General features: G+C 41.9%; 1 protein-coding gene across 1 annotated transcript; it reads left to right on the top strand.

Moving 5' to 3' along the window:
- The first annotated feature begins 240 nt into the window (after positions 1-240).
- Positions 241-9,805, top strand: LOC149319359 (ADP/ATP translocase 3). The gene is made up of 4 exons (XM_089511548.1): positions 241-442; positions 3,295-3,781; positions 5,816-5,956; positions 8,458-9,805. The coding sequence occupies exons 1-4, from the start codon at positions 332-334 to the stop codon at positions 8,613-8,615; spliced, it is 897 nt and encodes a 298-aa protein (XP_089367674.1). The 5' UTR covers positions 241-331; the 3' UTR covers positions 8,616-9,805.
- Positions 9,806-16,611: the final 6,806 nt, after the last annotated feature.

Raw genomic sequence — 16,611 nt, 5'->3', positions numbered from 1 at the left:
TGGGAATTGGAGTTTGTTGGGCCCACAACAAACTCCAACTCCCAGAATTCCATAGCAAAGACACAGACAAAGAGTTAAACCGATGCCAAACCGGGTTATTTCTCCAGTGTGGATGCAGCCTCCTAGTGACCAACACACGCGCCGCTTCCCGGCCGGCGAATCCCGTCCTAAAACCCCCTCCTTTTCGGCGCCTCCGTCCTCCGCCAATGGCGCCTTGCGGGCGGAGCTTCCCAAGCCGGCCATTTAGCTCCTGAGCGGCGGGAGCCCTTCCTTTTTCTCCGTCGGCGTCTTCCTCGTCTGGGAGCCTTTCCCTCCCTTCTCCCGCAGAGCCATGGCAGACGCGGCCCTTTCCTTCGCCAAGGACTTCTTAGCCGGCGGCGTGGCGGCGGCCATCAGCAAGACAGCCGTGGCGCCCATCGAGCGGGTCAAGCTGTTACTTCAGGTCGGGGCCTGAGGGGGCCAAGGAGGGAATGTGGAGGATGGAGGGGAAAAGGAAGGAAGCCTGAGGGGAAACGGGGGGCGCGTGGTGTGTTAACAGTGTTGTTCATTCATTCTACGTTGTGTGAGGGGAGACTTGCTCCCTTCCTCTAGCCGCCTTTATTTCCCTCCCTCAGGCCGGTTTCCGTTACGGAATAGCCGTTGGGAGGCTGTGAGAACGAACGCGTTATACACGTTTTATGTTTGTGCAGACGATGGAACGTGGCTTGGTCTCGAGGGAGCCTTCCCCACGCGGAAGGCCTTGTCCCTCCGCCTTTCTTCTTCCCGCTGTGTCTCCTTTGGGTGGATAGGCGAGCACTGAGAGAGGTCGAAGGGAGGAGGGAAAAGTACTTACTTCCGGCGGCGTCGCCTTTTGATTGACGCGACCGTAAGCGTATGGCTGAGATAGAAGCAACTGGAAAGCCCCGCCTCTTCCCATTCGGTGTGGTCTCGCGCAACTCGGCTGAGGCGTCGCCTCGTCGATTGGGCCTGCGCGGAGCTGCTGCTGGCTCCGCCCCTTTTTGCTGCCAGTTCCGCGCCAACGATTTAACCGTCGCTTTGTGCGCGAGGTGTGCGCTTTCTCTAAAAAGACTTCAGTTCCCAGGGTTCCTGGCTGCTGGCCAAACTAGCTGGGGCTTCTGGGAGTAGTAGTCCAAAAGACCTGGAGGGTAAGGGTCTGAACGAGGCACAAATCTGGATCGCTTTTGACTCTTTTGGACCTCTGCAAGACTTTTGTAAAAGTATAGATGTAACATTCCTAGTTTTCGCAAGTGGCCCAGATCAATGAGCCCCCCTCTAAATTTCCCTAGTTTTGAGATCTAAGGACCCAGATCAGTAGCTACAGGTTGAGGCTCCTTTGTCTGAAATGCTTCTGACTAGATGAAGTGTTTTCGTTTTGGATTGCCCCACAGACGCTGACCAAAGAACTGCCCTGGAGGAGCTACAAAGGCCGAGTAGAGTATTCTCTCTAGAATCCCTAGGTCTTTCGGTGCAACCTTTAGTTAAAGTTGACCATAGAGTTGCGCTGGAGGACCTAGAGATTCCTAGAGAGAACATATTAATCAAATCCATGAATAATCAAATCCACAAATGTCAAAGCCACAAATACGGAGGGACGAGAGTACATCACACACACACACACATATATATATATATATATACATACACGCACACAATATTTATTTTTTAAAAAATATTGTGTATAACATTGCCACCAGGCTATGCCTGTATGAAACGTAAATGGATTTGGTGCTTAGTCTTGGGCCTCATCTTAAAGGTATCTCATTTTGCTGTGGTTATTGTGTGCTTCCAACTCATTTCTTCGTTATAGGTGACCCTATTGTGACCCTATCATAGGGTTTTCTTGGCAAGTTAATTCAGAGGGGTTTGCCATTGCCATCTTCTGAGGCTGAGAGAGTGGGACTTAGAATCATAGAATGGTAGAGTTGGAAGAAACCGCAAGGGCCATCCAGTCCAACCCCATTCTCCTATGCAGAAACTCTCAGTCAAAGCATCCCCGACAGATGGTCATCCAGCCTCCGTTTGAAGACGTCCAAGGAAGGAGACTCCACTACACTCCGAGGGAGTGTGTTCCACTGTCAAACAGTCCTTACTGTCAGGAGGTTCCTCCTAATGTTGAGCTGGAATCTCTTTTCCTGGAGCTTGCATCCATTGCTCCGGGTCCTACTCTCTGAAGCAGCAGAAAACAAGCTTGCTCCCTCCTCAATATGACATCCCTTCAAGTATTTAAACAGGGCTATCATATTACCTCTTAACCATATCTTCTCCAGGCTAAATATCCCCAGCTCCCTTGCGCAAGATCACCCAGTGGTGTTGCGCTACGACTCTGGATATCGGGGTTCAGTTCCCAGCTCAGCCATGAAATTGGGTGACCTTGGGCAATTCACATCCTCTCAGCTTCAGGGGAAGGCAGTGGCAAACCTCTAAACAAACACTGCCAAGAAAACCCCATGATAGGTTCGGCTTAGGGTCACCATACATCAGAAACGAATTGTAAGGAAAACAACAACAAAATGAGATACAGTCCGTCCTTGCCTTACGGGGGGATCCGTTCCGGATCCCGCTGCATAAGGCGAATTCCACCTATGCTCGAGCCCCATTGGAAACAATGGGGCTCGTGCGTGGCGGTGCGGGAGCGCGCGGGGCGCAATGGGCGCGTGCGCCCTTTCAATTGAATGGGACGCTCCGCCCCGCGCCCCGCGGCTTGAGTGTGTATGGCGCGCCCACGTATGGCGCGGGCATGCTGTACCTTGAAGATGGGAGCCAAGTATAAACACGAAATTCATTTATGTTTCATATACACATAGCCTGAAAGTGATTTTATACACATTATTTTTAAAATAATTTTGTGCATGAAATGAAATTGGTGTACATTAAATCAATAGAAATCAAAGGACTATGTGGGTGATTTTTGATAAGGAATACTCAAAACTGTTGGTCTTGTGCTTGCATAACAAAACAGAAATAAGAAAAACATGAAAGTCTGAAATTTTATTTCAGTGTTGAGAAAACAAGTAGATGTAGCTTTCATTTTCAAAGTCTTTTCCCCTCAGTGTGGCTGTTGAGCTTCTCCCTGCCCCAATATCTTAGGCGGAGACTGTTTACAATTACATATGCATTTACATTCCTCTAGCAGTACATTCATGAATAAGCGTTGATTTCAGGTCTTTAAAATATATATTTTGGACTAAAGCTGAAAGAATATGATCCAGGTATTGAAGTTAATGTCTCAGTAACTTTTTTTCTACCCATAACGATATTTTTGACCCATAACATAATCCGTTTTTCCCCTTACAGGTACAACATGCAAGCAAGCAGATTACTGCTGACAAACAGTACAAAGGAATCATTGATTGTGTAGTCCGCATTCCTAAAGAGCAAGGAATGCTGTCCTTCTGGCGTGGGAATTTTGCCAACGTCATCAGATACTTCCCAACTCAGGCTCTCAACTTTGCCTTCAAGGATAAGTATAAGCAAGTTTTCTTAGGAGGAGTAGATAAGCACACACAGTTCTGGAGGTATTTTGCTGGTAACCTGGCCTCTGGTGGCGCAGCTGGAGCAACATCCCTCTGCTTCGTCTATCCTTTGGATTTTGCAAGAACCCGTCTGGCTGCTGATGTTGGAAAAGCTGGCACTGACAGAGAATTCAGGGGTCTGGGGGACTGCCTAGCCAAGATCTTCAAGTCTGATGGTGTGCGTGGCCTATACCAAGGCTTCAATGTCTCTGTCCAGGGTATAATCATTTATAGAGCTGCCTACTTTGGGATCTATGACACAGCAAAAGGTAAAAGAGACAGTTAGGTTGATTTTTTTTGGCAAAACAAGATTATGCAGTTAAAACTGATATATTCCCATGATAGATTTCCTGTTCATGTAGGACAGTGGTTCCCAACCTTTCTAATGCCGTGACCCTTTAATACAGTTCCTCATGTTGTGGTGACCCCCTACCATACAATTATTTTCATTGCTATGTCCAAATATGTTTTCCAATGGTCTTAGGTGACCCCTGTGAAAGGGTTGTTTGACCCCCAAAGGGGTCCTGACCCACTGGTTGAGAACCATTGATGTAGGGGAAATATAAAGTACAGTCGGCCCTTCTTATACATGGATTTTTTATACACGGATTCAAGCATACACGGTTTGAAAATGTTCCAAAAAGGATTAAGTTACCTTGATTTTCCATTTTTTATAAGGGACACCATTTTGCTATGCCATTACATTTAATGAGACTTGAGCATACACGGATTTTGTTATACACGGGGGATCTTGGAATTAAACCCCAGCGTATAACAAGGGTCCACTGTACGTCATATATTGGTTTACAAGTACAGCACGTTGTCTGGGAAATGTTTTGAACTTTTGGTCCAAAACACATTGCAGAAATAATACACTTTGGGACTGCTTTAACTGCCTTGGCTCAGTGCTAAGGAATCCCAGGAATTGCAGTTTATTGTGGCAGCAGAACTCTCTGACAGAGAAAGCTAAATGTCTCACAAAACTACAGTTCGCAGAATTTCTTAGGTCTCAGGCAAGGCAGTTAAAGCTGTCTCAAACTGGATTATTTTTGCAGTATGTTTTGGACCTTTGTTTTCTTTTTAACAAATGTTTATTTCAAAGAAATATAGAGAAAAGATGTTAATCTGACATGTTTGATATCAAAGAGGCTACAAAGAGTTCCCAGGTAGAATCAGCAATGTTTTCTTTTATAAATTCACTAATTGGGCAAAATAGGCAGTTGCTGAGTGAAGTTCTGTTTTGTTTGGTTTTTTCCTGCAGGCAGTTCTTACTACAGTCGGCCCTTGGTATATGCGGGGGATCCGTTCCGGACCCCCCGCGTATACCAAAATCCGCGTATGCTCAATTCCTGTTGTCCCCAGTGGCGGCACGCGTGCACGCACGTTGCCATTGGGGACAACTTCCCTCCTTTTCCCTCTCCTCCCCCCAACTCTTTCCTTCCCTCCCTCCCTCCCTCCTTACTTACCTTTTCTTCGCCGGTACCTATACTTAAAATGGTGGCGGAGAGGAGGAGGAGGACGAACGCCTGGGGCCTCTTTGGCCTCCTCTCTGCTGCCGCCGCCAGCACCTCAATGCAGGGGCTGAGTGGCGGACTGGAGGTCAAGAGGCCTCCAGCCCACCACCCGGCCCTTGCACAGAGGTGCTGGTGGCGGCGGCGGAGAGGAGGCCGGAGGCCTCTGGCGCTGGTCCTCCGCTGCCGCCACCGCCACCGCAGAAGGGCCGGGTGGCAGACTGGAGGCTTCTTGGCCTCCAAAACCCCCACCCGGCCTTTCCCCCGGCTACGGCCGAGGTGGCGGCGGCGGCGGCAGCGACGCGGCACCGGCGAAGAAAAGGTAAGTGAGGAGGGAGGGAGGGAAGGAAAGAGTTGGGGGGAGGAGAGGGGGGGAGGGGAGGGAAGTTGTCCCCAATGGCGGCGTGCGTGCCCGCGCGCCGCCATTGGGGACAACTTCTGGATTTGCCATGCGCGTATGCTCAAATCCTCACATGGCAAATCCACGTATAAAGAGGGCTGACTGTACTTTGGACCTGCCAGTACATACTGGCTGTAACGTTACTGATAAAACATGATAGACTAGAGCTTCATAGGTCTAGATTTTAAGTATAGGCACTGTCAGATATACTTTAATTGCTGAATTAGATAATGAAAATTAACAGTACACTTTTTTGAAGTAGTAAAATGTATTAACCAAGTAGTGTGTTAACTTGTAAACAAAATTGATATACTTTACTACAAGATAATCTGTTAACATAAATGTTGCCATATTTTCATTAAAAGTACAGAACTACTTGTTTTTCATTACAGGTATGCTACCAGATCCTAGGAATACTCACATTGTGATCAGCTGGATGATTGCACAGACGGTAACTGCAGTAGCTGGTGTGGTCTCCTATCCCTTTGACACAGTGCGACGTCGAATGATGATGCAGTCTGGGCGTAAAGCGGGTAAGCAGCACTTACAATAAACACTTGAGGGGTAGGAAAATAAATCTCTTAGTGATAGATAATTTTGGATTATGAATAATAATAATAATAATAATAAGCTTTATTTATATCATCCCGCCTCTCCCGACGGATCGAAACGGGATTACAGTCAAATATGCAATCAACAATAATTCTAATAACAATTATTTAAAATCACAATATAAACCATATGCTATCTAAAAACAGTTAATACAATATAAAATCTCATTGACAACCTGAGGTAGACTCATGATCGGGAGGTAGTATTTTTCTGAAGTCAATAAAAGATTGGCGGGGTGGTATGCTTGCCGGAAGAGGTAAGTTTTCAACGCCTATTTGAAGGCATCCAGGGTAGAAATAAGTCAGAGCTCTTCTGGAAGATTATTCCAAAGTGTTGGGGCCGTAGCCAACAATGCTCTTTGGTGAGTAGATGTTAACCTCACCTTGGGGTGCTCAAGTAAGTTCTTCCCAGATGTTCGGAGAGTGGGGGGCGGATTATGTCGGGAGAGGCGTTCCCTCAAGTAACTCAGGCCCAAGCTATATAGGGCTTTAAAGGTAATAACCAACACTTTGTATTGGGCCTGGAAGCTAATTGACAGCCAGTGTAAAGGTTTTAGTGCAGGCGTCATGTGGTCTGACCTTGAGGTTCCAGTGACCACTCTGGCTGCTGCATTTTGAACTAGATGGAGCTTCCGAACTTGGTACAATGGTAGCCCCATGTAGAGCTCGTTACAGAAATCTAAGCGAGAGTTTACCAGTGCATGTACTACAGTTTCAAGGTCCTTTCAGTCGAGACAGGGATGCAGTTGGTGTATCAGCCGAAGCTGGTACCAGGCACTCCTGAAGGTATGAGACATTACAGTTTCACCAATTAGTTTCATCTTTTGTAAAGTGAGCACTAATATTTATGTTTTAGTCCCATCAGCTTGATTGGATTGGGTGTTAGCAGCGTGGATAGGTGTTTGAAACTGCGTCTCTGTGGGATAATTTCTGCAGGCTTGTGAAGTAGCTGTATATATTATGTATATCCTTGAGAAAGATCCTGGTGTTTATTTACAGTATAAGTTGCCCCATAACAAAACTTGATGGTGAATTAAATAATAAAATATTGAAAAATCATAGTAATGTGAACAACACAATAACACTTAAGGAAAATCAAACTCAGGGCCCAAACAGACAGGCCAAAATAAAGTTGCTTTGGGTCACTTTGGAGATATGTTGTTTAAATGATGCATACCTCATAAGAGGCCAGAAGCTGCGCCAAAGCCATACTCCAGTCCTAAGGACTGGAACACAGTTTTGATGCAGCTTCTGGCCTCTTAAGATGTGTGTGTCAGTTAAACAGCATACTTCCAAAGTGACCCAAAGCAGCTTTATTTTGGCCTGTCTGTTTGGGCCCTCAGACCCCAAAACAAGAGTATATTATAAAATGTAAGCACTGAAATGTATTTTAAAAGCTGCAGCAACTTTTTAAACTCCACTTGAAATTGGAAGGGCATTTACAAAGCCATGTGACAGGTTTGCAATGGCGTGTGCACTGCACATCATGCACAAGCCCCATTATTTTCAATGGGGCTCGAGCATACGCGCTATTTGCCTTATGTGGAGGGGTCTGGAACAGATCCCTGCGTTAAGGCAAGGGCACACTGTATTTAGGCTAGTGCTGCTACTGAAAAGACTTGAGGAGTGTATGCACTTAAATAGAAGCTTATAAACATGTTATTGTCAAGATGGAAGTTTTGCTGTCTTTGAATGGCAGCCTTGCATATGATGCATTTCACATCTTAGTGATCTAGATTGGAATCATGGGTCATGGAGAATGAGAGCAAGATGGTCTCAGCCTAAGCTAGTAGAGGCTGTTCCAAGTCATAAGAGGCCACCTTTGGTTCTAGTGACAAAATAGGTATCAGTGGCTACTTCCAAACTACAAACATGAACCTTAAGGGAGAAGTGCAACACTCTTCCAGAATGGGCTGAATGCCACTACTCTGAAGAGATAAATAATTTGCAGTAGGTAGGTAGCCTGGTGCCCTCAAGATGTTTGAAACATAATTCCCATAATGTAGTGCTGATGACATTTATGGCCTAAAACATCTGGAAGGCACTAGATTATTCCATTCTTGATGGTTAGTTTTGTCTGGATTGATTCAGTTTTGTCTGGATTGATTCAGAATTTATTGGTCCTCATTTTTACAACTTTGGTCTAACACATCTGCTATCTCACCTGAGTTTGATGAAAAAAAGAAATAAGAGCATGCTGATGACAGCTCACTAATCGCCCAGATGACCTTAACTTTGCTTAATTACTTAAGAACTTTGCGTCCTCGCCCATGATAAATGATGTGTATGTGCAGTATAGTTTCAGAGTAATCTTTAAATAAATTGTAGAATGTTAGCTGTTAAATCTTTTTCAAAAATTTAAACCAACGCCTGCTGTCCTTTGAATTAAATACTGCAAATGAATCCACTTATTTAACCCACAGGTGACATCATGTATTCTGGAACAATTGACTGCTGGAAAAAGATCGCAAGAGATGAAGGTGGAAAAGCATTCTTCAAGGGTGCATGGTCTAACGTCCTTCGAGGCATGGGGGGTGCTTTTGTGCTTGTGTTGTATGATGAATTCAAGAAAGTCATCTAAAAAAATACAATGCTAAAATTGTATGTTAACATGACAGATCATGTAGAAAACTTACCATTATGGACCATTGACCTTCAAAACAATTCCTGTGCAGTCTTATTTATCGGGGCCAGATCATGTTTTAAATAGGACTAGAAACTGCCTTCAGTGAACTGATACACTTTGTGAAATCATTATTAAGGCATCAAAACAGACAGTTCAGTTACTAGATTTGTCTATTTTTGGTGTTTATTGCAGTGGTAACAGTTTGGGTCCAAGGTAGCTGATCTGCAATTGTCTGGAGAGCAGCTGGAAGTTTTAAGTCCTATCTTAGAGGACCATAAAATCATGTTTTGAGAAGTATTTGTTTAACAAATCATGTTTTTCCACTTGTATTTAAGCACTATACTGTTTTGCACAGCTGAACATCTAGCATTTGTGTTCTTAAATTTGGGGCATTCTGTGAAACAATAAATATAACTGTGATGAATTCACTGTTAAACCTTTATGTTCATGGCTAGCCCTGCTATGTAGCATAATATGAGCGGCTTCAGGCAGCACTTTTGGGGGGACAGAGGGGAGAGGATGGTGCAGCAAAACTTGCACTGTTTCATCCTAGAGGCTGGGATGGGCACCCTTTGGGCTATTCTTCAGGCATTGAAGTGTCCTGTACAGGCATTTTTAACAATTCTCCTGATCATGAAACATCTTAATTATACTTTGATTTCACCTTGATGAAAAGTAAGTAAAACAATTTGAATGGGACTCCAAGGATCCTGTTCTGAATATTGAGAAAATAGAACTTACAAAATGCAAATAAAATAGCTTGGCAGTAAATGATTCTGTACTGGTACTGATTGGCTCTTTAGAGAAGTAGACAACAGGTCATTAAAACAACTGGGAGAGCAATTAGGAGATGTTGTATTTCAGTTTATGGATGAGTTGCAGTATTGAATAAATTTATTTCTCTATTTTCAGTACAAGGAGTATATTTAACAGCCCAAAACAAACATTGGCTTTATTACACAAGTATTAAAGATGTGGCATATTGTATCAGTTAAGTTACAAAATGTGCATATGCTTAAAGTGGTGCAGCTAGCTAATTATACACACTTTCTGGTCTTACAGGGCCCTTTGGACAACCATTTGTATGACTTTTGTTTTTTAACTTAAGTTTTTAAAACAATAAACAAATACTTTTCAAACAAAAACGGAACAGGTGTCATTTTGTTGAAATGGCTACTCACTGTGTAAGAGATAATGTAGCTTTTACAGTCTAAAGTTATCCAAAGGGCTTTTCCCTATGTCTTTATGTGAACTCTGGAGTTGGCTGTTTACGCTAGCAAAAGTGTTACTTTAACTGTGAAACAACTCCCCTCTCCTTCTGTGCCATGATAACTGCTTGAAGTAAAGTTGTAAGAGAATATCCCTGGTTGACTCTTGATTACAAAACAGTTTTTAAAGGTAAGAAGATGCTGCAACAACTAGTGGCAACTCCCTACACTTCTACATAAGGTCCAACACCACTTGTACCACTCAGTTTTTGGGGTGAATACCCAAGTGTTAAAGTCATGCAGTGAGCCTATTCATTACATGCATAAAGGTGTATCAGTACATCAGTTTCAAACGTAAGTTCCAAAAAGGCTCTTCTAGGAAAATGTATTCGGTAGGATTATTCTCTTATTTGTTCACCATGCTCCCCCCCCCCAAAAAAAAAAAAAACCCAAATGAGAGTTGGAGGGAAACCAGAAAAAGAACTTTAAATCTTAGTTTTAATCTGTGATGTAACAGCCCATCTACAAAGTAGTGTTCCAAACAGTATTTGAAAACTATCAGATACCAAGCTAAGTAACAAGAGTTTCTCTGAAATTACAACCTTTAAAAAATAAACCTCTGAATAATGGAGGTAATCTTATTTTTGTATTTTATATATAGATACTTTATATATAGATATTTTATATCAGCATTAATTGAAAAAATATATACACATTCATTTGTGTGTACTCACACACATGTGTAAAAATTACAAATACGTGTCCATTACTCATACTGGGGACTTTAAGACAAGGGAGCCAAGCTATAATACAGCAAATGATTTGGCTTATGAGTCGCAGCTATTAATAATGAGACTAATCTCCATCCCATTCTTGTAGAAGCTAGGAAGATGATGACTCTCAAATGCACATAATGGTTCTCACCCCCCCACCCCCCCATGAAGCCTTTGCTTCTAACGAGTGTAAATTCAGATGCAGTTAAAACTGACCAAAAAGTAAGCTGAATGCTTTACCTGTGTGTGGAATCTAAAAAGCTACTAATGGAAAACGATGAATGCAAGGCACACCAGAAATTCATTATTCAGCAGATTTGGAAATTATAGCTTTTGTAATATATTGTGCTTTCTTCCATGAAGGAAGTATATGAATAAAAGAAGGAGGCAGTGATCTGTTACCTGTATGGTAGGAACGCACAGGTCATGCTCTGAACAGATTTTGGAGGGCAAGCAGAAACTAGGGTTTACATTTAGATAGTAAGGAAATGACTGTGTCAGGCAAAGGATTCTTCAAACTTGCAGGGGCAATGATGATTACTGTAAAGCACTGCTGCATAGAAGATTGGGATTGAATGTTGGAGGTATTGTAATAAATAATCTTAATATATTTGGTAAATTATAGTAATATAATACAGTGGACACTTGTTATATGCTGGGGTTTGGTTCCAAGATCCCCGTGGATAACAAAATCCGCGGATGCTCAAATCCCATTAAATATAATGACAAAATGGTGTGTCCCTTATAAAAATTGGAAAATCAAGGTTTGATATTTGAAATTTGTACTTTTTTGGAACATTTTCAAACTGTGGATGCTTGCATCCGTGCATAAAAAATCTATGTATAAGAAGGGCCAACTGTACTGCTTTTCTGATGAAAAATTATATTCCCCATAGTCATCTGTAGACTATCTCTCACCAGGGCCAAAAGAAAGCTGATGCTTTAGGAAACTGCACCGTGCAGAGGTACCTCCTGAGTACATGTTCCTCCCTCTCTCTTTCTGTCTCCCATCTTCATAAGCAGTGTCGCGTCATTCAAAAAGTTCATTCTAAGAACATCCAGATTCACTGATTTTTTTTTAAAAAAATAAAAAGCTGGAGTATTTCTCTTGCTATTGAAGAACATGCTGTTGAACATTAGACATCTTTCTTATGTTCTTGCTTTAATAGTGCATGAAAAATAATACTGCACCACGAATAAGCCCACTGAACAAATATGTCTCCTGCAGATGCACTTGCCATAAGATTTTACTATTCTTGATTTAATGTGTCTGACAGCTCAGACTCAAGCCTCCTTGCCATGTTAAAGCTTTATTAGCGTCTCTGTACCCATATTGAGTCTGATGTGTTGAGAGGGGTAAGCAGGTGCAGGAGAATGTTTGGTGGGTTTGGAGGTCTTTAGGTTGCTTGGGACTGGGAAAGCATGCAGGCCTTTGGGGAGGGGCATGAGATGTGGAGAGTTTATAAAAGTGAAAACAAAGTGGTAGCCTCAGATCTGCAATTAACTTGCTGCTTAGCTGGACTTAGGAGTTGTGTACAATGGCGGGAAAGGCCAGTTTGGAGTTGGAGTTGGGAAATTGTGTCTATATGACATATGTCCCGGCTTCACCATGAGGGCGGCGTGATGCTGTATGCCGCACCACATGACCATATAACAACTATTTTGAAAGATCTACACTGGCTCCCAATCAGCTTCTGGGCACAGTACAAGGTGTTGGTTATCACCTTTAAAGCCCTATATGGCTTGGGCCCGGGTTACTTACGGGAACGCATCTCCCTATACAATCCGCCCCGCACTCTTAGAACAAGTGGGAAGAATCTGCTGGAGGTACCAGCATCCAAACATGTCTCTACTTCCCAAAAAGCATTCAGCATAGCTGCTCCTAGACTGGAATGGACTTCCAGAGGAGATTCGCCTTATTATATCCTTGGAAATTTTCAAGAAGGCGGTAAAGACAGAGCTATTTTGCTGTGCATATCCTCCTGACCTCCTATGAAGACTATTGGTATGGAACGAGAGCACCTGACCCTGTGATGGATTGATGTTTCATGTTTTTAGCTGTGATTTTAATTATGTGGTAACTAATGTTGTAAAATATTGTAATTGTTTTTAACTCTGTTGTGATCCCGCCTCGATCCATCGGGAGAGGCAGGAAGATATAACTAAAAACTATTATTATTATTATTATTATTATTATGACGACATGTGGTGTCACGATGCTCCTCTGGCGGCACTGAAGGAGCACTGTAAAGTCATGGCTATAGCACCCTCTGCAGGGTGCAAAAAGGAGCCACTTTTTGCTGTTCTTTTCTGCACCCTGCAAAGGTCAGATTGGGGCTGCAGCATGCGGTTTCTGCGGCCCTGATCTGGCTGTAAAAGGGGCAGATGGAGGCTGCCCCTTAGGGGCTGTCTGCACAGCCTCCAAATCTTCAATACAACCTTTCTACAATCATCCATGCAGTCTATTCTTTGAGTTAAGTAAAGACAGGGCATCTCATAATGAGTTGTCTACTATAAATACACACAAAAAACAATATTTCACTTAGAGACAGCACCTGCAAAAAGATATGGAGGATAAAGAAAGGCAAAACAATTGTTCATAGACAGCTGTTCAGGGGAGTTTTTCTAGTTGAGAGGAGCTTTGTTAGTGTGTGTGTCTGGCTGCTTCAGATGTTCTTAAGTTGTTCTAGTGGAAAAGATCAATGGTTGTAATATCTCTGATGGTGCAGGCACAAGATGAGTTCTATGGAAGTAGTTGCTGGTAGAACGCAAACAGCCTCAAATCCATTTGATGCTAAGCCCCTTCATTTGCTACAAATATGTCACACTCACCTCCTTACATCATCATGGAAGTGACATAACAAATTTCTTCTCCTTGTAACCATGGGGAAAGGAAATAAAGAAAAGCACAAGTCAACCTAAGTCCCATAATGGAAACTTAGCCTGTTTATCTATCATTCTGGCCAGGGTAAGCTGACAATACATAGGAAGTGGTAAATGATTTGTCACTTCATATGACCTAAATCCAATTAGAATTGAACAGTAATTCATAATTTAAAAACCGAGCAAAGAAATATGTCTCTTATAGACATTACTGATAGAGAATTTTCTTGTTTTAATGTAATAGTGCATGAAAAATAATTCTTCAGATGAGAAGGTGCACTAAATGCACTCCCTACAAATGTTCTTGTCATTTTTAATTTTTTTTAATTAAAATAATTTTTTTTTTGCTGTTCCTGATTTAGTTGTGGAGGAAAGATATTAATCTACTGAACTGATATATGTCCTACAGATGATTTTGCCAAAATACTTAGCTGTTTCAATATCCATCATAGTATAGTATATTACACATCATGAGATATATTACATAGGAGCCCTCTCAAGTAGAACAGGATACAGTAGTCACTTAGCCTATCTTGTTTTGTGATCAGATATTTCTCACATGATATTTCATCATCAAACTTGTGCTGTAAAAGCCTTTGGGAAAATTACTATTACTAGAATGCAGAATCCTAAAGGTGTAGGATCTTTAAGAAAAAAAGAGGCCTGCAGGATCTGACTGGTCATTTGAAGTTTATCACCTTTTTTTACTTCAGAATGTATTTTGGTTAGTATGGATGTGGCCTACTCCATGTGTGAGTCACCTCCACTACCTTTCCCCAGAAGACTTGTTTTCATGCAAACAAAACTGAAGATATCGGTAATTCCTTGCCATTCTTCTTAAGAAATCATTTTGTTACTATAAAACAACAGAAAAAGAAACAAGAAGGCAAAAAAAAAAAAAATCTGTCTTCAATGATTTTTTGCAGTTCTGTTTGTACACTGTTCCAAGGTTTGAGTTGTTGGATATTCAAAACACATATGTGTGCATGTACATGTGCTGTCACACATCAATCAACACCTAGATAAGCCTGAACCTGTAATAAGGGACTTAAAATCAGGAATGAGTTTTGATGGACTGATTGGATGGAATTTCTTAATTAGCACAGATGCTGATTTTAATGCCTCCTTCCTTTGCCAAATTCCATCCCACTCTTCATAAAAACTTTTCACAAGTCTTTTCCACAATTTTTTGTCCCATAAAGAGAGATGGTGAGAAATATTAAATAAATCATTGAGAATAATCCTTTAGATGTTTATTTGTAGTTTATAAGAAGTTTGAAGGAGAGGTTTTGATCACCAGACTGGTAACTGAAGACAAAAGCTGATGGGCCTGCATCCAACTAAATTGGCTATATGTATTTTCTTTCAGCAGTACTCAGTTTGAATTGTTGATTCATTTTGCATGTGAAGCAAATCCGTTGTCCCACAGCAATCTCCCCCCCCCCCTTTTTTTTTTTTTTTTTGAACTTTTGGTGTATATCTGCTTGATAGAAAATGGGATTGTCCAAGAACAGGATTGATAGGGAGAATTGTTATCTGAGCCTAACGTCCTTGTTTGCAAAACAGACAGGAGGTCCAACCACTAATGATCATGGTGAGTACCAATTATAATTACCAGACACATGTGATAATGGGAGCTGCCACTTTGTCTGAACCTTCTTTCCAGTTAATAAAGATGTTATATGAGGTTCTCAGTTATATTTTAATGAAGCTCAGCATCACAGAGGTGATGAGATAGCAATAGCCCAATAAGACGACCAGTTGGGCAGAGGCACAACTCTTCAATATCTTTCTCAGAAGATGTTATAAAAGCTTGAGAAAAGACCATGAGTAGCTTGAACATACAGTACTGTTTAATAAAGGGAGCTTGGAGAATATATTAGCTAGTCACATCAGGGCTTTTGGTTACTTTTCCTGATGCAGCTGAAATGATCCAATTTGTCTGTCATTTGTATCTACTAACCTTGTGTCTGAAGGAAAGATGTTTTTCCTGTAAGAGATATAATGTTGCTATGGAGATTCCTTTTTTGTTGTTAACCATCCTTGAGTCAATCTTGACCCATGGCGACCCTGTGGATGAGCCATTTCCAAGACTCCCTGTTTTCCACTGCTCTGCATGCAGCCTTCCTTTATTTCTACTTCTCTCTACCTTTCCTAGCATTGTTTTTTCCAGTGAATCATGCCTTCTCATGATGTGCTGAAATATGAATGTCTCAATTTTGTCATCTTGGCTTCCAGGGAAATTTCTGGCTTGATATGCTCTAGGATCCATTTGTTTGCCTTTTTGGCTGTCCACAAAATCCTCAGCACTCTTCTCCAGCGCCGCATTTTATTATCCTTTTTTCTTAACTGTCCAGCTCTCACATCCGTACACGGTAATAGGGAATACAATGGCTTGTATGATTCTGATTTGTGCTCAGTTGTATATCTTTACATTTTAGACTCTTTTCTAGTTCTTTCATAGCCATCTTCCCATTATTAATCTTCTTCTGAGTTCCTGGTTGCAGTCCCTGTTCCTGTCAGTGCTTGATCCCAAGTATGATAATATCTATTTCCTCATTGTTTAGATTGAATTTGTGTAGTTTCTCCGTTGTCATTATTTTTGTTTTCTTTATGTTCAACAATAACCCCATGTTTGCACTTTCTTCTTCCTTAGTAGTTGTTTCAGGTCTGGGAGGTTTTCTGCTAGTATTATGGTGTTGTCTGCATCTTTTACATTGTTCATATTCCTTTATCCTATTTTCACTCCTCCTTCTTCTATGTCAAATCCTGCTTTTCTTACAATATGTTCTGTGTATAAATTGAACAAGTAGGATGAAAGGATTAAGCCTTGGCTGACCCCTTTGCCAATTGGGAACCATTCTGTTTCTCTGTGTTCTGTTCTGACAGTCTCTTGTCCTGAGTACAGATTCCTCATCAGGACTATCAGATGTGCTGGCACTCCCATGTCTTTAAGGACATTCCATAGCTTTTCATGAACTTTCAGTCAAAGGCTGTCAAGACAGAACTCTTCCAACAGGCCTTCCCAGAGTAATTAAATTGGTCACCCACCTATATGGATCATCATATTAAATACCCATAAATGCT

Source organism: Sceloporus occidentalis, unplaced genomic scaffold (assembly GCF_023333645.1).
Source record: "Sceloporus occidentalis isolate IW3139 unplaced genomic scaffold, rSceOcc1.0.p SCAF_2, whole genome shotgun sequence".
In the NCBI taxonomy this organism is placed as follows: domain Eukaryota; kingdom Metazoa; phylum Chordata; class Lepidosauria; order Squamata; family Phrynosomatidae; genus Sceloporus; species Sceloporus occidentalis.
This window is presented reverse-complemented; position numbering and strand designations above follow the sequence as displayed.